The sequence below is a fragment of the Saccopteryx leptura genome, chromosome 4, assembly GCF_036850995.1.
Source record: "Saccopteryx leptura isolate mSacLep1 chromosome 4, mSacLep1_pri_phased_curated, whole genome shotgun sequence".
Classification (NCBI taxonomy): domain Eukaryota; kingdom Metazoa; phylum Chordata; class Mammalia; order Chiroptera; family Emballonuridae; genus Saccopteryx; species Saccopteryx leptura.
In genome coordinates, this window is record NC_089506.1 from 146,824,905 (window position 1) to 146,846,637 (window position 21,733).

General features: G+C 40.8%; 1 protein-coding gene across 1 annotated transcript in view; it reads left to right on the forward strand.

Moving 5' to 3' along the window:
- Nucleotides 1-21,733, forward strand: part of ADGRV1 (adhesion G protein-coupled receptor V1) — a 697,985-nt gene that overhangs the window by 153,974 nt on the left and 522,278 nt on the right. The window contains exons 35-38 of the mRNA XM_066381830.1: nucleotides 420-550; nucleotides 10,305-10,404; nucleotides 11,032-11,211; nucleotides 12,190-12,353. Of these exons, the coding sequence (XP_066237927.1) occupies nucleotides 420-550; nucleotides 10,305-10,404; nucleotides 11,032-11,211; nucleotides 12,190-12,353 (575 nt within the window). The remainder of the gene's footprint in view (nucleotides 1-419; nucleotides 551-10,304; nucleotides 10,405-11,031; nucleotides 11,212-12,189; nucleotides 12,354-21,733) is intronic.

The window sequence follows — 21,733 nt, forward strand, 5'->3', positions numbered from 1 at the left end:
ATTGCATATCAGTGTAAGGAACTGTGTCCTTTTGAAAAGGAGAGGAAAATGCACCTGTGCTGTTGTGACTTTTGACCATGAAGACTTGATTATTTTCTTATATGTACAGAACATTTATGTTCTGGTGCATGTTTGGAGTGTATAAACGTTCGTGTTTTCCATTATAGCATGTGCTTTTGTAACTTTTAAATATTGAACTTCCTGAATTTCTACTAAATACAAGTATTTAAAAGTGAGATCCCTGTGTTAATAAACAATAAGCATGTATAAAGCTTCTAGAAAATTCAAAACAGAACTTCTTTGTAATGTTCTGGAAAGGTGCTGTAATAGTTGCATGTTTGGGATTTGGGTTTTGTTGAATTCATATGTTAAATTCATTTTCCATTAAGCACTTTTCAATCTGTATACTTCACTTGCAGGAGAAATTTTGCAATTCCATGTTATAAGAACACCCCCTGGTCGAGGAAATGTTACGGTTAACTGGAAAATTATTGGGCAAAATCTAGAATTCAATTTTGCTAACTTAACTGGACAACTCTTCTTTCCTGAGGTAAGACAACCCAAAAGAGCTTTACCATGTATATGTAGGAAAAACTGTTTTGAGAAAACGGGGAAGCTCTGATGAGGTAATGCAAGGAGTAATGGAGGTTGATGGGAGCACTACTTGCTTGGAACTGGAAAGGGAGAGTACTACTTGAGTAAAGAACTTCAAAGACAGGAATAGATTTGGTTTTTTTTATATGTGCTTGGTAGATCTACTTTAAAGAAACAGAAAATGCTGACTTTGTATCTGAGGCCTACCATTGTTGTCACCGCATCATTCTGAAGATGGTGGTAGTCCTTGTTCCTCTTCTCTTACTTCTCACTATCTTGGAACTTTAAATGCATGGCAACAGCAAATATAGCTCTAAAAACAAATGTCTTTTTATGCCCTGTTGGCAAAGTATAACATGAGGATAGTTTTGAAACTATATTTTTGAGTTGCCGTTTATAGACTTTGATAGTTTAAAAAAGGTGATTGTTGAGAAATAACTTTATAAAAGCACTTCTGGAAAAAATTTGGCACCACTTTATGGTCAAGTTGTCATCGTCCTTTTTTCTCCACATTCACTTAGTGAATTCCTGTTTGATAATGTGCTTAATTCTTTTTTATTTCCACTGTCTCAATATTAAGCCAAGCTCCTATAACCTTCAGTCTTGAATACATTGGACTTTTAATCCCTAGTCTCTTTGAAGCACACTGATCTTTTCCTATTCGCCACTGCCATAGAATCTCCTAATTTCTTTGTCTAAAATTGTCAATAATGCTACATTGCTCATTTGATAAGATCTACATTGATCAGCTCGATATTCAAGATCCTTCACAATTAGTCCCTATCTGCCTTAAGCCTGGTTACCCACGAGTGAATGATTTTTTTTTTTTTCTGGGAGCCACACTTTTACTTTTTTTATGTTTATTTTTTTATCATTTTTTAAAATTAAATTTAATGCAGTGACATTGATAAATCAGGGTACATATGTTGAGAGAAAACATCTCCAGATTATTTTGACATTTGATTGTGCTGTATACCCCTCCCCCAAAGTTAAATTGTCTTCCATCACCTATCTGGTTTTCTTTGTGCCCCTCCTCTCCCCCACCCCCTCTCTTCTTCCTCTCCTCCATCCCCCCCATCTCCCACACCCCCAACCCCCGTTACCATCACATTCTTGTTCATGTCTCTGAGTCTCATTTTTATGTCCCATCTATGTATGGATTCATAAAGTTCTTAGTTTTTTCTGATTTACTTATTTCACTCCGTATAATGTTATCAAGGTCCATCCATGTTATTGTAAATGACCCGATGTCATCATTTCTTATGGCTGAGTAGTATTCCATAGTATATATGTACCAAAGCTTTTCAATCCACTTGTCCTCTGATGAACAATTGGGCTGTTTCCAGATCTTCGCTATTGTGAACAATGCTGCCACAAACATGGGGGTGCATTTCTCCTTTTGGAGCCGTTCTGTGGTGTTCATTGGGGTATATTCCTAAAAGTGGTATAGCTGGGTTAAAAGGCAATTTGATTTTCAATTTTTTGAGGAATCTCCATACTGTTTTCCACAGTGGCTACACCAGTCTGCATTCCCACCAGCAGTGCATGAGGGTTCCCTTTTCTCCACATCCTCACCAGCACTTATTCTGTGTTGTTTTGTTGATGAGCGCCATTCTGACTGATGTGATTTTAATTTGCATTTCTCTAATGATTAGTGATGTTGAGCATTTTTTCATATGCCTATTGGCCATCTGTATGTCCTCTTTGGAGAAGTGTCTATTCATTTCTTTTTCCCATTTTTGGATTGGATTGTTTGTCTTCCTGGTGTTGAGATTTACAAGTTCATTATAAATTTTGGTTATTAATCCCTTATCAGACGTATTGTCAAATATGTTCTCCCATTGTGTGGTTTGTCTTTTTATTCTGTTCTTATTATCTTTAGCTGTGCAAAAGCTTTTTAGTTTGATATAGTTCCATTTGTTTACCCTGTCTTTTATTTCACTTCCCCGTGGAGATAAATCAGCAAATATATTGCTCCGAGAGATGTCAGAGAGCTTACTGCCTATGTTTTCTTCTAAGATGCTTATGGTTTCATGACTTACATTTAAGTCTTTCCATTTTGAGTTTATTTTTTTGAGTGGTGTAAGCTGGTGATCTAGTTTCATTTTTTTGCAGGTTGCTGTCCAATTTTCCCAACACCATTTGTGGAAGAGGCTGTCTTTACTCCATTGTATTTCCTTACCTCCTTTGTCAAATATCAGTTGTCCATAGAGCTGTGGGTTTATTTCTGGGTTCTCTGTTCTGTTCCATTGATCTATATGCTTGTTCTTATTGCCAGTACCAGGCTGTTTTGAGTACAGTGGCCTTGTACTATAACTTGATATCAAGAAGTGTGATATCTCCCACTTTATTCTTTTTTTAAAGATTCCTGAGTCTATTCATATTCTTTTTTTGGTTCCATATAAATTTTTGGAATATGTGATCTATATGTTTGAAGTATGTCATTGGTATTTTAATTGGTATTGCATTGAATTTATAGATTGCTTTGGGTAATATAGACATTTTAATGATGTTTATTCTTCCTAACCATGAACACGATATATGCTTCCACTTGTTTGTATCTTCATTGATTTCTTTTATCAATGCTTTATAATTTTCCGAGTACAAGTCTTTAGTCTCCTTGGTTAAGTTTACTCCTAGGTACTTAATTACTTAATTTTTTTGGTTGTAATAGTGAAAGGGATTGTTTCCTTAATTTCTCTTTCTGACTGTTCATTGTTGGTGTATAAAAATGCCTCTGATTTCTGAGTATTGATTTTATATCCTGCCACTTTGCTGAATTAATTTATCAGGTCCAGTAGTTTTTTGACTGAGACTTTAGAGTTTTCTATATACAATATCATATCATCTACAAATAATGATAGTTTTACTTCTTCTTTTCCAACTTGAATGCCTTTTATTTCTTCTTCTTGTCTGATTGCGGTGGCGAGGACTTCCAGGACTATGTTGAAAAAGAGTGGTGAAAGGGGAACACCTGCCTTGTTCCTGATCTTAAGGGGATTGCTTTTAATTTTTGTCCATTGAGTATGATGTTGGCTGTGGGTTTGTCATAGATGGCTTTTATCATGTTGAGGTATGTTCCCTGTACTCCCACTTTGCTGAGAGTTTTGATCATGAATGGGTGCTGGATTTTATCAAATGCTTTTTCTGCATCTTTTGAAATTATCATGTGGTTTTTCTCCTTTTTGTTTATGTGATGAATCACATTGATTGATTTGGGAATATTGTACCAGCCTTGCCACCCCAGAATAAATCCCACTTGATCATTGTGTATGATTTTTTCCATATATTGTTGGATCCGGTTTACTAATATTTTGTTGAGTATTTTAGCATCTATATTCATCAGAGATATTGACCTATAATTTTCTTTCTTTGTGTTGTCTGCCTGGTTTTGTAATCAGAATTTTGCTCGCCTCATAAAAGGAGCTTGGAAGTCTTTCTTCCTCTTGAATTTTTTGAAATAGCTTGAGAAGGATAGGAGTTAGTTTTTCTTTGAATATTTGGTAGAATTCCATTGTGAAGCCATCAGGCCCCAGACTTTTCTTTGTTGGGAGTTTTTTGATAACTGTTTTGATCTCATTTGTTGTAATTGGTCTGTTTAGGTTTTCTGATTCTTCCAGATTGATTTTTGGAGGATTGTATGTTTCAATGAATTTGTTCATTTCATCTAGGTTGTCTAGTTTTTTGGCATACAGTTCTTCGTAGTATTTTCTTACAATATTTTGTATTTCTGTTGAGTCAGTTGTTATTTCTCCACTCTCATTTCTAATTTTATTTATTTGAGTTCTCTCTCTTTTTTTCTTGGTGAGTCTAGTTAATGGTTCATCGATCTTGTTTACCTTTTCAAAGAACCAGCTCCTAGTTTCATTGATCCTCTGTATTGTTTCTTTAGCCTCTATGTCATTTATTTCTGCTCTGATCTTTATTATTTCCTTCCTTCTACTAGCTCTGGGCTTTACTTGCTGTTCTTTTTCTACTTCTTTTAGATGCAGGGTTAAGTTGTTTATTTGAGCTTTTTCTAGTTTCTTAAGGTGTGCCTGTAGTGCTATGAACTTCCCTCTCAGTACTGCTTTTGCTGTGTCCCATAAATTTTGAGTTGTTGTATGCTCATTGTCATTTGTTTCTAGGAATTTTTTTTTTTTTTTTGTATTTTTCTGAAGCTGGAAACGGGGAGAGACAGTCAGACAGACTCCCACACGCGCCTGACCGGGATCCACCTGGCATGCCCACCAAGGGCAATGCTCTGCCCACCAGGGGGCGATGCTCTGCCCCTCCGGGGCATCGCTCTGACGCGACCAGAGCCACTCTAGTGCCTGGGGCAGAGGCCAAGGAGCCATCCCCCGCGCATGCCATCTTTGCTCTAATGGAGCCTTGGCTGCGGGAGGGGAAGAGAGAGACAGAGAGGAAGGAGGGGGGCTGGAGAAGCAAATGGGCGCTTCTCCTGTGTGCCCTGGCCGGGAATCGAACCCGGGTCCCCCACATGCCAGGCCGACGCTGTACCACTGAGCCAACCGGCCAGGGCCTAGGAATTTTTTTATTTCTTCTTTGATCTCATTCTTAATCCATTCGTTATCTAACAACCTGCTATTTAGTTTCCATGTGTTTGAGAATTTTTGAGCTTTTCTCTTTTCTTCATTTCTTGTTTCATGCCATTGTGATCAGAGAAAGTGCTTGATATGATTTCAATCTTCTTAAATTTGTTGAGACCACCTTTGTGTTCTGACATGGGGTCTATCCTAAAGAATGTACCATGAGCACTTGAAAAGAATGTATATTCTGCTGCTTTAGGGTGAAAGTTTCTGAAGATATATATTAAATCGAGTTGATCTAGTGTGTCCTTTTAAGTCTGCAGTTTCTTTGTTAATTTTCTTTCTTGGGGATCTATCTAGTGATGTTAGTGGGGTATTGAAATCCTCTACTATTATAGTATTGCTGTTGATCTCATTCTTTAAATCCATCAAAGTCTGCTTTATATATTTAGGTGCTCCTATATTAGGTGCATAGATATTTATAATAGTTATATCTTCCTGTTGGATTACTCCCTTTATCATTATGTAGTGGCCTTCTTTATCTCTTACTATATCCTTTGTTTTAAAGATTATTTTGTCTGATATAAGTATTTCTACCCCAGCTTTTTTTTCATTTCCATTTGCATGAAATGTTTTTTTCCATCCTTTTACCTTCAGTCTATGTGCATCTTTTGTTCTAAGGTGTGTCTCTTGTAGACAGCATATGTACGGGTCCTCTTTTCTTATCTAGGCAGATACCCTATGTCTTTTGAATGGATCATTTAATCCATTTACATTTAAGGTTATTATTGATATGTAGTTGTTTATTGCCATTTTATTCTTTAAAGCTGTATTCCTCTTTTGCTATATTCTTTTCCCACTTTGATCTGTTTACAACAGGCCCCTTAACATTTCCTGAAGCATTGGTTTGGTTGTAATGAATTCCTTGAGTTGTTTTTTGTCTGGGAAGCTTTTTATTTCTCCTTCGATTTTAAATGATAGCCTTGCTGGATAAAGTAGTCTTGGTTGTAGGTTCTTTTTCTGCATTACTGCAGAATATTTCTTGCCATTCCCTTCTGGCCTCAGGTGTTTCTGTTGAGAAGTTGGATGTCATCCTTATGCGGGCTCCTTTGTAGGTGATAGCTTTTTTTTCTCTTGCATCTTTTTTTTTTTAATTAATTAATTAATTAATTAATTTTTAGAGAGGACAGAGAGAGGGAGAGAGAGAGACAGAGAGAGAGAGAAGGGGGGAGGAGCTGGAAGCATCAACTCCCATATGTGCCTTGACCAGGCAAGCCCAGGGTTTCGAACCGGCGACCTCAGCATTTCCAGGTCGACGTTTTATCCACTGCGCCACCACAGGTCAGGCTCTCTTGCATCTTTTAATATTTTCTCTTTATCACTTAGCTTTGGTATTTTGATTATGATGTGTCTTGGTGTAGATTTCTTTGAGTTTCTCTTTAATGGAGTTCTCTGTGCTTCTTTAACTTGTGAGAGTTTCTTCTGCATTTATTTAGAGAAGTTTTCAGCTATGATGTGATTGAACAAAATCTCTATCCCTTGTTCTTTCTCTTCTTCTTCAGGAACCCCTATGATGTGGATGTTATTTCTCTTCATGTTGTCACAGAGCTCTCTAAGAGTTTCCTCAGACTTTTGAGTCTCTTTTCTTTTTTCTTCTCTGCTTTCTTGCCTTCATTTAAGTTGTCCTCCAACTCTCTGATTTGATCCTCAGCTCTATCCATCCTGTTTTTAATTTCTTCCAATTTGGTCTTTATTTCTGATATTGTATTTGTCATCTCTGACTGATTCTTTTTTAATATTTCAATATCCTTTTTTATACTTGCTATTTCTTTATTTAGGTGTTCATAATGACCATCCATTGTTGTTCTAAGATCCCTAAGCATCCTTAAAATCATTATTTTGAACTCCGCATCTGGAAGTTTCATTATTTCCATATCACTCAGTTCATCTCCTGAAGGTTTCTCTTGTGGTTTCATTTGGACTGCACTTCTTTGTCTTTTCATTGTGTCTGTGTGTTTGGGTATTTCGTTTGTAGAGTTGGTTGAGTCTAGGCTTGGTGTTGTCTGCCTCCAGTTTTCAATTGTGTTATTTCTAGGTCTTCTTGGGTTGGTATCAGGTATTATTTGTAATCCACTTTTGGATTTGGGCAGCTTTGAAGTCTTTTTTTTTTTTTTGTGAGCCATCAACTTTAATCCTAGCTTGCACCTGGCGGGCAAGTAAAAACACACACTGGGCTCCAAAACCCACTCACATTCAGTGCTCACAAAGCTACTGACATATCCGAGTTCCCTAGAATCAAAGGTTTCTAGCTCACCAGACTTATTCACCTCTGTTCCCCATCTCCTTCCTTCTCCCTGCACAAACTCTGCACTAACTGGCTTCTCACTCAACACTCCACCATCTTGGCTGCTTCTCCTGGCCTCCTTCACGTGGCCTTACTCTGCTCTCCTCTCTGCTCTCTTCTCTAATGATAATCTCAGGAACCCCGAGAGCAAGCTCCCGTTCTGCCCCCACTTTATAGTGTAGAAATCAAAACCTTTAATCCAATATACAAAATAGGGAAGTCTCTAATACAAAGTCACTTATCTGGGGCACGATGGGATTGTACCATCCCACATCAAAAAGGGTGGGAAAGGCTTAATCCTAAAACGAAGCCCCAGGCTACAAGTATTCTGCCTGCCCACAGCCCACAGCCCACAGTGATAAACATTAATATCACCTGGGCAATGGCCTCCACGTGGGCAGCGCCATCTTTAACAACGTGAGCATAATATATTTTATCTGCCCAACAATCCACCCCTGTGCTCACTTTACTACCCACAATGGACATCATCGGCATCCCTGGGCAAGGGAATTAGCACATTACACAAATTACAACCGCATGGCAAATCATACAATTTCAATAATTACAAGGTACATTTCAGCAATATCTGAGCACTTTGCCAAAAGTGCAAAACGTCCTCGGCCTTCCTTCTAGCCATGGGAAAAGCTTCCCGGGGCAGGGGAGTGCTTCCAGCAAAGCCACCCCTCACCCCATCAGGGTATTTCACATTGTCCAAAATCCATAAGTCTATCCAACAAAGGAGCCAATGCCCACTCCGGTCGTAGTCCAGGAAATCAGTCCACGCACATGAGGCTTCAGCCACCGTCCTCATTCCTGGCAGGTCTTACACTGTCCCAAAGAGGAGCACGTGGCAATGGCAGTCAGCATTTCCATCTCTGCTCCAGAGAGCATATCCAGCCTTATGTTCCAAAATTGCAAAACTACCAAGGCCATACTAGGTGCTGCTTCTAGCTGGGCTTTCACCTTCTGGAGACTGCAAATTGCAGCTCCAGCCCAATTCTCCTCATCCTTTAAAGAGGGACTGAAAATACCAGCTCTGGCTGCTGGGCTCGTGCCCCTGGCCGCTGCCGCCTTCTGCTCTGCAGACCTTGCAGCCCCAGACCTGGCCTCAGCTTCAGCCTCCCGTCTCTTCTGGCTCTCCACAATGTCCAGGGCAATCTGCAACTCACGAACCTGTGAATCCTCCTCCAGCAGCTGCTCCATTTTCAGGCGAATCTCCCAAATCTGATTGGCTTCTTCCTCCAGCTCCAGGATCAGCATCTCTTTCTCCCGCGTTTGCTCCAGCTCCTTCCACTGCTCAGTTTGCAGGTCCCAGGCAGCCTCTTCTACAGAGCTCTTGGTTTCCTCACGCATGCTATAAAATTCAGCCAGCCTATGGTCCCCAAAAAGAACAGCCATGGGGAACCATAACAGCAGCCAGTCCTCTACTCCACCGCTCAAAGGTGATGGTGGCTCTTTATTGATCTATATCGAATCCTGCCACAGACTACGCCAAATGTAAAGGCAGTAGCCACGGCCACCATCATAGTAGCCGCCTGGCCCATGCAGGTTCTCATTGGATTCGGACAGTTGGTAAAGAAACAACGGAGCCAAAAACTGGTGGGCCATCAACTTTAATCCTAGCTTGCACCCGGCGGGCAAGTAAAAACACATACTGGGCTCCAAAACCCACTCACATTCAGTGCTCACAAAGCTACTGACTTATCTGAGTTTCCTAGAATCAAAGGTTTCTAGCTCACCAGACTTTATTCACCTCTGTTCCCCATCTCCTTCCTTCTCCCTGCACAAACTCTGCACAAACTGGCTGCTCACTTAGCACTCCACCATCTTCGCTGCTTCTCCTGGCCTCCTCCAAGTGGCCTCTCTCTGCTCTCCTCTCTGCTCTCTTCTCTAATGATAATCTCAGGAACCAAGAGCCAGCTTTGAAGTCTTGATTTGTTTGTTTTCTGAACAGGTGATAGTCTTGTGTACTGATCTCAGCTGCAGGCTTCCTTGAAACTGTATCCAGGAATGCAATGGGTGTAACCCAGGGGTCTCAAACTCGCGGGCCGTATGTGGCCCGCCCACCAATTTTGTGCAGCCCGCAGACTGGCCCACAGACTAATCCATGAAGTTTGATTAGTCTGCAGGCCGCACAAAATTGGCGGGCGGGCCACGAGTTTGAGACCCCTGGTGTAACCTGAGACTCTGAAGGCGTCTTCCACCAACTAGTCTCTCTGGAGGCAGGGTGTTTTCTCAGCTTCAGTAGGGGAGGTGTATCTCAGATCTCCATGGAGACCTGAGTTACTGCCCCTCCTCCCCACTTCTTGTTTTCAGCTGTGTCTTATTGAGCTTATTTGAGCTGGAGAGATGTCTGGAGATCTCTGATCTGGAAGCAAGTCAGTACTGTTTTGTGGAAGGATCAGTCTCTCCCCCAGCTATGGCCGCCTCCAATACGGATGAGACAGCTTTTTTAGGTCGTCTCCTGCATTCCTTAGCCCCTCACAGTCTGTCCCTCACCCCCCCTCCATTCCTGTAAGCAGGGGAGATTCAGGCGCTCCCTACCAGGTTTTTTGTGGCTTCTTCTTTGCTCCTTGGTTTTTGAGAGCTGTTCTTGTAGTTCAGAGTTGGTTTTTCATGCTGATTTTACCTAAATTGATTTGTATTCCAGTTTGGTGGTGAGAGCTGGGCGTCTGGGCGTCCGCCTACTCCGCTGCCATCTTCAATCACCGAATGAATGATTTTTTAAAATTTATGTTTTAAGCCATAGGATACTGTTTAAATAAAATGTGTTTGGATGGAGATATTTTATGTTTAGGGACACAATGCGGGGATGAATATCTTTCTGTCTGACATAGGGGTCATTGGATAAAACAATACATGTGCAGTTATTGGATGACAACATTCCTGAGGAGAAAGAAGTTTACCAGGTCATTCTGTATGATGTCAGGACACAAGGTAATTCAGAGTTCAGTTTTAAACTTTTTTTACTATATTACTCTTTTCAGAAAAAATTAACAATTGCTATCTGTATATTTAATAATTAAATTCATGCCAATTAAAAATGTTACTTTATATATCATCTGTTCCTAAAAATGTTAATTTTAATATCATCAGGTCACAATGGGAATATATTATCATTATGAATTTAGGAACAACCTCTACACATTTTGCTAAATATTTGCTTATGGAATAAAATACATTTTGAAAGAAAGAATTTTTCTGTTATTAATCTTATACCAGCAGCCCAATTTGGATTTGGACCTATTGTCTGGATATTTCAAATTCAGTCATTTTGAGAAAATTATAAGGGTACTTTCCTCAGTTACTTTCTGTAATTCAAATGCCCATACTGCAAATAATGACAATAATATGTCAAGTAAAAAAACTCATGATTTGCTATGTAGAAAAATAAAATTAAATATAGGCTCAGTTATGCAACTTGATCATTTCAGTTCAAGAAATGAATAAATGGAACACATTCTGTACACTTTAATATGTTTCAGAGAGTGGGATGGTATTTTAAGTATTTAGCAGTAAGTGCCAAATCACTGTCAGAGTTCTTGTGGCCCCCGACATCTTTAGGAGTCCCATTGGCCGGAATTGCTCTGCTTGATGCTCAAGGACATGCAGCTGTTCTGACTGTGGAAGCCAGTGACGAACCACATGGAGTTTTAAATTTTGCTCTTTCTTCAAGATTTGTTTTGCTACAAGAGGCTAACATAACAGTTCAGCTTTTCATCAACCGAGAATTTGGATCTCTAGGTTTGTGTTGTTCTAGAATGAATGAGGGGTCTCCAAGCAGATTCTTTTTAATAACCTCCTTGCGTGGATGAAAGCCATGGCTGAAATAAATCCAGGACAGGAAAGCATTCATATTTATTAATTCAGGATAGCACTTTATGACTTCTTGATTTTTAAAAGATTAAAGGAGTTGTATATTGTCACAAACATGCTATGTAACAAGTAGTCATTAAATCTCAGCGTCCTTTAATAATGATGTTGGCTGTGGGTCCACTCACCTAGGCTGGGATTGGGGTGGCTCTGCTCCATATCGCTCATTCCTCTCCTAGGACCAGGAGAGGCACAAGAAAGCAAGCAAAAGCATGGCAGGACCCCTAAAGTCTAGGCTCAGAACTAGAACGCCATCACTTTTACTTTGTGCCTTTAGCCAAAACAATTCACACAGCCATACTCAAAGTCTGGAGGCAGGGAAGTATCCCTGTCCATAGTGGGACATTACTGAGCCATTACATGCTAAAGGTCAAGGACACGAGTCCCCAAACTACGGCCCCTGTGGGCCACATGCGGCCCCCTGAGGCCATTTATCCGGCCCCCGCTGCACTTCCGGAAGGGGCACCTCTTTCATTAGTGGTCAGTGAGAGGAGTATAGTTCCCATTGAAATACTGGTCAGTTTGTTGATTTACATTTACTTGTTCTTTATTTTAAATATTGTATTTGTGCCCGTTTTGTTTTTTTATTTTAAAATAAGATATGTGCAGTGTGCATAGGGATTTGTTCATAGTTTTTTTTATAGTCCGGCCCTCCAACGGTCTGAGGGACAGTGAACTGGCCCCCTGTGTAAAAAGTTTGGGGGCCCCTGGCAAGGATATGGGAAGGGGTTAGGAGTTGGGACTAATTACATAAGCTACTGCAGGTGCTTTTGGGAAAGCCTAAGAGTTCCCAATGAGATACTGTTTAAAATTTTACTTATAAAATCTTATCCCATCCAATTCAACTAGGAGCCATTAATGTCACATATGCCACAGTTCCTGGAATGTTGAGTCTAAAGAACCAAACAGAAGGACACTTAGCTGAACCAGATGTTGACTTTGTCTCAGTAGTTGGCTTTCTAATTTTGGAAGAGGGAGTAACAGCCGCAGCCATCAACTTAACTATACTTGAGGTAAAACTTATTTTGCTATTACTATATTAAACCCAAATAACCATATAGGAAGTAGAAATTGATGGAATATTCTGGTGCTTTTAAATCAGTTTATCTCTTTGTGATTTAAAAAAAAAACATACAGGGGTTTCTGTTGTCTAGATAGGCTGGCTTGCTGTTGTGTATTTTAGTATAGGAACATCTTATGACAAAGAGAATTTCCTTAGGGTAGTCCCCTTTAGGATGGCATTGGCCTAAGAGAAGCATTTTGATTACTACTCCAAAGGACTCATTGGACCAACAAATCCACGTAGCCCAGTATCTTAGTTGTTAGGGCTGGTTAAATGAAAGGTACAGAGAGACTCCGAAAGGCTGATGGCATAAAAATGTGATTAAGGTCAAACAGAAAGTAATCACTAGTGACTGCAATTGCGTTTTAAATGATTTTTCGTATTGTGAAATCTCGGGCTGTTTTGGGACTTAGTGTTTTAGCCCCTAAATAAATGTACAAGAGGGTTGTGAAAATAGGCCATATGGAGAGGTCGGAGATTGTCTGCCTGTGAGGGCTTGGGGGAGAAAGAGAGAAAGAGTGAATGTTGCCTTAGAAGAGTCTTCTCAATTACTATGTATTTTTGGGGTTCTATTTTTTAAAAGGTTTTAATTCTCAGGCTTTTTACTTCTACAAAATTATAAGTAGTGTAAACCATCTACCATCTGAAGTCAGTAACTCTTATTTTGTTGACTAACATGGCACTGTGACCTAATCTGATAGTACCAGGACTCTCAAGCCAGAAGATAAAAGGTAATATTATGTCAGTTTGTAACATGCAACACAATATTTGATAAAATTTAAGTCTCATTTCAAATGTATACTCTATTAATGTAACTAAATATAAATCAATAGATTATTCCTCAGATAGGTTAGTTTTTAAAGCAGACCACATGTAACCACCCTTCTTTTCTTTTTCTTTTTCTTTTTCTTTTTTTTTTTTTTTTTTGACAGAGATGGAGAGTCAGAAAGAGGGATAGAGAGGAACAGACAGACAGGAAGGGAGAGAGATGAGAAGCATCAGTTCTTTGTTGCAACACCTTAGTTGTTCATTGATTGCTTTCTCATATGTGCCTTGACCGGGGGCTACAGCAGATTGAGTGACCCCTTACTCAAGCCAGCGACCTTAGGTTCAAGCTGGTGAGCTTTGCTCAAACCAGATGAACCCGCACTCAAGCTGGTGACCTCAGGGTTTTGAACCTGGGTCCTCCATGTCACAGTCCGACACTCTATCCACTGCACCACCACCTGGTCAGGCACCCTTTTTTTCTTTAAAGAGTCTAATTTTATAACCACAGGGTTTCTAGTTTCTTTTCTTTTCTCCTTATGTCTTTGAAGCCCTTCCTGTTCCCTGAGAAGCACAAGTTTAAGAAATGGCAGGCCTGTATCTATAGAAATAAGTGAGCTGGGCATGATAAGGGCGAGTGGTTTGGGAGTCGGTGGGAGCCAGTTCCTTTTACATCACCGATTCTGTAACTTACATTAGACTCTAGTGCAGAAGATAGTTTAGGTACTTTCATCTTCATTTCTTATTTTTTCACATGGAAACATACCTATATTTAAAATAAATGAAGAGAGATGTGTATGTTGGTATGTACATAGGTTTCTATGCAAATATTTTCTGTCTGGTCACTACTGACAAGGGTTTTTCTAGTCCTCAGGTTTTGAGCACTTGCCTTATTTCCATTGCTACTATGTGGCTAGTGATTAATAGCAATAGTGTATTAAATTAGTTCACTGTCACACATAGCGATCACTTTGTAAGAATACTTTCTGTAGGCCAACTACTCCAAACATATTATTTTTAATCATTATCATAATCCTCAAAATAGCTATTAATTTTACCTTTATAATGATGGCAGAATTGCGCCCTAATAATATAGTAATTTAACTTTAAGAATTTGGTTTTAGTCTGACTGCAAAGTCTTATATTTTATAATATTCTAGTCTTCATTCTAATCTTTGATATTAAGATAATTCAAAATATTTTGCTCCTATTATATTTCAACTAGATTAAGTTTGTATATTTATATAATTAGTTTACATACTAGTGTAGGTAAAAAATGATATATTAGCCATTTTATGTGGTTCAACCTAATACTTTATCATACAATCAGATATAAGTTTAATACATTTATTTATGTATTTTTTTAGAAATTGCAGCTTTATGGAAGTATAATTGACAAATACTACATGGTATCATTTATATATGGAATTTAAAAAATACATGTAATTTAAAGATATTTAAAAAGTGTATGTGGTGGTGATTTGGTATATGTTTAAATTGTGAAAGAAGTGCCCTTATCTGATTAACATACTCGTCACTTCACATATTTATCTTTTCTTTGTGTGTGAGAGCATCTAAGTTACGAAACAGTGTATTCAACTATAGTCGCCGTGTTCTTTATCACATCTTCAGACCTGGCTCATCTTGTAGCTGAGTTTGCACTCTTTACCAGTCTCCTCTGTCCCACCCAACCCCTGGCAACCAGTTTTCCATTCTGTTTCTATGAGTTTGACCTTTTTTAGGATTCCATATTTAAGTGATACTATGCAGTATTTGTCTTTTCTTGTCTGGTTTATTTCATTTAGCATAATGCCCCAAGGTCGGTCCATGTTGTTGCAAATGGAAGGATTTACTTCTTTCTCATGGCTGAATCATATTCCTATGTGTATGTGTATATACTGTATCTTCGTGTATATGTGTGTATACTGTATCTTTATCATTCATTTCTTGACAGACACTTAGGATGTGTTCCTATCTTGGCTATTGTGAATAATAGTGCTATGAACGTGAGGGTGCATGTATCTCTTTGAGATCCTGTTTTCTTTTCCTTTGGGTACATACCCAGGTGTGGAATTGATGGATTGTACATTTGTTTCATTTTTCATTTTTCATTTTTAGAGGACTCTCCAGATCGTTTTTTATAGCGGCTGCATGAATTTATATTCTTTTTTTTTTTTTTTTTTTTTTTTCATTAAAATTTTTTTTTTTTTTTCATTTTTCTGAAGCTGGAAACGGGGAGAGACAGTCAGACAGACTCCCGCATGCGCCCGACCGGGATCCACCCAGCACGCCCACCAGGGGCGATGCTCTGCCCACCAGGGGGCGATGCTCTGCCCATCCTGGGCGTCGCCATGTTGCGACCAGAGCCACTCCAGCGCCTGAGGCAGAGGCCACAGAGCCATCCCCAGCGCCCGGGCCATCTTTGCTCCAATGGAGCCTTGGCTGCGGGAGGGGAAGAGAGAGACAGAGAGGAAAGCGCGGCGGAGGGATGGAGAAGCAAATGGGCGCTTCTCCTGTGTGCCCTGGCCGGGAATCGAACCCGGGTCCTCTGCACGCTAGGCTGACGCTCTACCGCTGAGCCAACCGGCCAGGGCCTGAATTTATATTCTTACCCAGAGGTGATTTAATGGCGGGCACACCAAGAGCGTGCCCTGGACCCAACTTCTGAAGGGCCCTGCAAAACCCCAACTTTATACTTTTTTCTAATGACACCAAGTTTGGTTTCATATGTGCAATTTTAACATTAATAGTACATAATATTTTTTATTTATTTAAAAATGTGGTAACATATTTTTATTTTTCCTCTCTTTTTTTTTAAGGGGCCCAATGTTTTCTTCTGAGCCTGAGGCCTCAACTAACCTTAATCCACCTGTGTTCTTACCAATAACACACAAGGGTTCTCTTTCTCCACATCCTTGCCAAACTTGCTTCGTGTCTTTTTTTTTTTTTTTTTTTACAGAGACAGAGAGAGAGTCAGAGGCATAGATAGGGACAGACAGGAACAGAGAGAGATGAGAAGCATCAGTCATCAGTTTTTCGTTGCGACACCTTAGTTCATTGATTGCTTTCTCATATGTGCCTGGACCGTGGGACTACAGCAGACCGAGTAACCCCTTGCTGGAGCCAGCGACCTTGGGTCCAAGCTGGTGAGCTTTTTTTTTGCTCAAGTGCTCAAACCAGATGAGCCCGCGCTCAAGCTGGCGACCTCAGGGTCTCGAACCTGGGTCCTACTCATCCCAGTCTGATGCTCTATCCACTGTGCCACTGCCTGGTCAGGCAACAAAGAAAAACTCTTCTTGTCTTTTTGATATCTGTAGTACTCCAGCCCACTGGGAACTACCAGTGTTGCGTGGAAGAAACCTACTGAAGACACAAACTTATGTAAAGGGGAAGAGGGGGAGGCCTGCCAACGGAGGCAAAGAAGACCTCCTGAACTTCCTTCTCCCTTAGCTTTTATTGATCAAAAGCAGAACAGAGGTAACAGGATTACAAGGGAGGGAGGCCAGGTGACAAGTAGACTTTCTGCTGACAAGGAGAAAGGGCTAATTTGGTCAGTACATTCTTTTTCTTAGCTAATTAACAAGCACATAGGAAGGGGCAATTTAGAACCTCTATGCTAATTTTCTAAAGCCCGTTTACATGCATTCCTTTGTGTCTGCACAAAGGTCACTCACACAGCTTCTTGGTATTTGCACCAAGAGACATTCACTCAGGGCTTTTAACTAAAGTTCCACAATCCAAGTAATAGAGGGTTCAAGGTTAGGTGGGTGATTCTCTACATCTCCCCCTTTTTTGTTTTAGTAAAGATGAACAGAGAGGAAGATGCTTACATGGTTGTAGTGGAAGGTAAAGAGCAAGCATAGAGAGGAACAGGTTTTTATGGGTTTATAGGAGTTTCTATATTTTGTAAAAGTTCTTTAGCACACCTGGTTAGATGTTTCACAGTTTCCCTGGTGACGTCAGGTGCTCCCTGAGTGTTTTGGAGTGAGTTAGGTGTCCTTTTCTGGGTTCATTTCCAGAGATGAATTCATTATTGGCTTCTGGATTTCTGGAACCAGGTTGCTTTCTAGGGGCTGATGCCAGTTCATGATGAGGCTTCACGTTTCTCATTCCTCACTGGTATTCAAAGAGGACCTGTTGATGACAACATTAGAACATATCCTCGCCCCAAGTTAGTAATTTGATTGGACTCCTGTCATTCAGGGCCAGCTAATATCCTGGTACAACGTGAAAGGCTTAGGTTGCTCTGTTAGTATAAAATGCCTTTCCGCTGCAGTAAGTCCAGAGGAGGAAATGTTCAAAAAATTAAGAGTAAAATAAGCCTATTACAATTGTTCTTTGGGGTGAGTCTTTCCTCCTGACTCCCTGTTGGGCAGATAAAATATATTGTACTCACTTTGTTAAAGATGGTGCTGCCCACGTGGAAGCCGTTGCCCAGGTGATATTAATGTGTGTTGGGGTTGGGCTGTGGGCAGGCAGGATCCTTGTAGCCTGGGGCTTGGTTTTAGGACTAAGCCTTTCCCACCCTTTTTGATGTGGGGTGGTACAATCCAATCATGCCTCAGATAAGTGACTTTGTATTAGAGACTTCCCTGTTTTGTATATTGGATTAAGGGTTATGAATCTACACTATAAAATGGGAGCAGAACAGGAGCTTGCTCTCTCAGTTCCTGAGATTAATATTAGAGAAGAGAGCAGAGGAGAGCAGAGAAAGACCACGTGGAGGAGGCCAGGAGAGGCAGCCAAGATGGTGGAGTGCTGAGTGAGAAGCCAGTTTGGGCAGAGTTTGTACAGAGAGAAGGAAGGAGATGGGGAACAGAGGTGAATAAATCTGGTGAGCTAGAAACCTTTGATTCTAGGAAACTCGGATAGGTCAGTAGCTTTGTGAGCACTGAATGTGGGTGGGTTTTGGAGCCCAGTGTGTTTTTACTTGCCCGCCAGGTGCAAGCTAGGATTAAAGATGATGGCCCACCAGTTTTTGGTTCCGTTGTTTCTTTACCGACTGTCCGAATCTAATGCGAACCTGCGTGGGCCAGGCGGCTGTGATGGTGGCCCTGGCTTTACACTCCCCCTTTATTTTTGTTAAGATAGGTTTATAAGGTGCAGTGAGTATGTTCAATACAGGCTTGTCCTGTTGGATTATAAGGGATACCTGTAACATTTTTAATAGTTTTATAAAGCTATTTAGAATGTGTTAGCAGTATAGTAAAGGCCATTATCTGTTTTAATTACTTCAAGGCAGCTAGGAATAGAGATGGACTCTAAGAGGTGAGAAATAGCATGATGTGCTACTTCCCTGGTAGCAGTCATAGCGTGGATCATGGCTGAATAAGAATCTACACAATAAGGAAAGGAGTCCATAACTATTTCTTTTGCTTGTTTACATTACAGGACTATAGTAGAGATAGCCCTTGTCCAGGGAGGGAGCCCTTTTCCTACTGAAATCAAGTTGCTGACTATAACATTTTATAGGTCTATGATGATCTCCATGTTCTTTATGTAAACTTGATTATAGTAATAAAAACTTGAAATCTAATTGAGACAATATTTAATCAAACCCCCAAATCTTTGAAGTGGCTTGATTTTTGAGAGATGGGATTCCTCTGAGTTTTCAGGGTTAATTAGTAGCCAGTTTTTTTCGTTTTTCCGAAGCTGGAAACAGGGAGGCAGTCAGACAGACTCCCGCATGTGCCCGACCGGGATCCACCCGGCATGCTGTTGGACAGATAAAATGTATTATGCTCACTTTGTTAATGGTGGTGCTGCCCACGTGAGGCCGTCGCCCAGGTGATATTAATGTGTGTTGGGGATCCTTGTAGCCTGGGGCTTGGTTTTGGGATTAGGCCTTTCCCACCCTTTTTGATGTGGGGCGGTACAATCCAATCATGCCTCAGAGAAGTGACTTTGTATTAGAGACTTCCCTATTTTGTATATTGGATTAGAGGTTGTGAAGCTACAATATAAAATGGGGACGGAGCGGGAGCTTGCGCTCTTGGTTCCTGAGATTATCATTTGAGGAGAGAGCAGAGCAGAGAGCAGAATGAGGCCACGTGGAGTAGGCCAGGAAAAGCAGCCAAGATGGTGGAGTGCTGAGATGCCAGTTAGTGCAGTTTGTATCTGGGATAAGGAAGGAGATGGGGAACTGAGGAAAACAAGGCTGGTGAGCTAGAAACCTTTGATTCTAGGAAACTCGGATAAGTCAGTGGCTTTGTGAGCACTGAATGTGAGTGGGTTTTGGAGCCCAAAGTGTATTTTTACTTGCCCGCCGGGTGCAAGCTAGAATGAAAGAAAATGGCCTATCAGTTTTTGGCTCCGTTGTTTCTTTACCGACTGTCCGAATGCAATGTGAACCTGCATAGGCCAGGCTGCTGGCTTTACACATGCCCACCAGTGGGAGATGCTCTGCCCCTCTGGGGCGTCGCTCTGTTGCATCCAGAGCCATTTTAGCACCTGAGGCAGAGACCACAGAGCCATCCTCAGTGTCCGGGCCATCTTTGCTCCAATGGAGCCTCAACTGCGGGAGGGGAAGAGAGAGAGAGGAAGGAGAGGGGGAAGGGTGGAGAAGCAGATGGGCGCTTCTCCTGTGTGCCCTGGCCGGGAATCGAACCCAGGACTCCTGCACGCCAGGCCGACGCTCTACCGCTGAGCCAACCGGCCAGGGCAGTAGCCAGTTTTTAAATGTGAGATATCCCAAGTATTTCACTAACAGTAGAGAATCAGAGCTTGTCTTACAGTGTCAAATATTTTATTTATGAATTGGATTTGAGTGAAATCTCTGGAAAATTCAGCACTATTCAAATTAGCTTTTAGTATGTAAGACAATAGATGGGACTCTCCGTATATCCCTGGGGCATTACTGTGTAACTAAACCTGTAACCTTCCAAGGGTAAAGAAAGAGGTATTTCTGTCCTTTTATATTACAGACATGCTCAAACAGGCATTACATGACTTTATTATTATTAAAAAATCTTGGTAATCTACGAAATACTTGGTAATAGATCATATGGATTTGGAACCACAGAATGTCTGGGAACAACTATCTTACAGCTTTGAGATTTTGTATAAATCTATTTTACTGGAAATCTAAAATTAAAAGGGCTTGTACATAGAATTATAAATGCCTTTTTAAGTAATCTAGTATAGTGGTCTTAATTTCAGCTACTAGTGCATCAGATCTTAAAGGTGTTGGAATCCATGGGAGTCTGAAAGACCAGGGTCACAGGCTTTATTGAAAGGAAGAAAGGAACCCTGCCGGGCACTTCTCCCAGGGAGAAGAGCGCTGGTTACAGACTAGGGGCGAGTTGTATAGTGTTTGGGAGAGCCTGAGGCGATACTGAGGCAAAAGTCCTGGTATGTCCGGAATGCTTCTCCTTGGGGGGCTTCGAGCATGTGGGTGTTGAACCAAAAGTCCTAGTATGACTGGGACCCCTCCTTGGGGTGGCTTGTCAGCTTTATGGAATTCCTCTGTCTCAGGGGCGATAGTCCAGTAAGGGTGAGGTCTGACAGATAAGCGGAACATCAAGAGAGCAGTTTGGAATACACATATCTATCATTTCTCAACTCTGTGGTTACATATAAAAGAAAGTTATTAATTTTATAATATATAGTGAGGGGTAATGAGGAGAAAGAGGAAAAAAAATTGGAAAATTATTGCTTCTTCTGGAGAGAACTCAGGAAGGGAACCTTGCCAAGCCAAGTCCCCCATCCAGTTAAGGAGGTCGTCAATTTCCATGCTGTGAGGTCTGAACCAGGCGATGTCCCTGAAAACTTTAGTGAGGAAGTAAAAAAATTTTGCGAGGTAATAATTATTAGTTGCTTGCTGCGAGTGCTGATTGAACAGGGTGACATGGTGATACATGGTCTCCTGGATGAGCCTCATGAGACGTGCTAGTCTGGTTCCTCTCAAATGGGAGGACATGTGGAGATTTTTAGAGACAGGGAACCTGTTGGTGTAAGTTTTAGAAGGACTGAATATGTCTGGTTTAAAAGGAAGAGGGTTTGGAGAACATTAAGGAGGGAACTTCTTGGGCTGAGGGGCAGCTTCTTCCTGCTGTCATCCCTACCTATTTGATATTTCCCTCATGAAGTTCTCCTTGGGGTATTGGGGAATAGGAGTGTAGGAGCATTTGATTATAGGTAATCCTAAAGATTTCTCTCATCTGGGCCTGTAGAACTTGGTAAAGAAGGGGCAAGTATTTGGAGATCAGGAATGCAGAGATAAGGAGGGTTGTATAGTGCGGGGTGAAAGTTCTTCCATGGTAAAGTTAGAGATATTCTTTCCTGGCAGCCCTGGAGAGAGCAGTTAGCTTGAGCTAAAAGAAATGTTTCATGTCCATTTGTAGGCTCTTTAGCCAAGAAGACCTAGCGATCTTGTCCCCTTACTATGTGAAGGGTAAAAAGACTGAGAAGTGTTAAGAGGTGAATGCTATTAATTCTCCTAGTTCTTCAGGGATACAGGAGAGCTTTAGGGTTAGGGGACCTGTAGGGGTTGAAAGGTAGGATTTAGGATGTTTGCTGATCTAGGGTTTCAGATTTTTCTGTTTCATGAGGGCAGGTTTCAGGGTT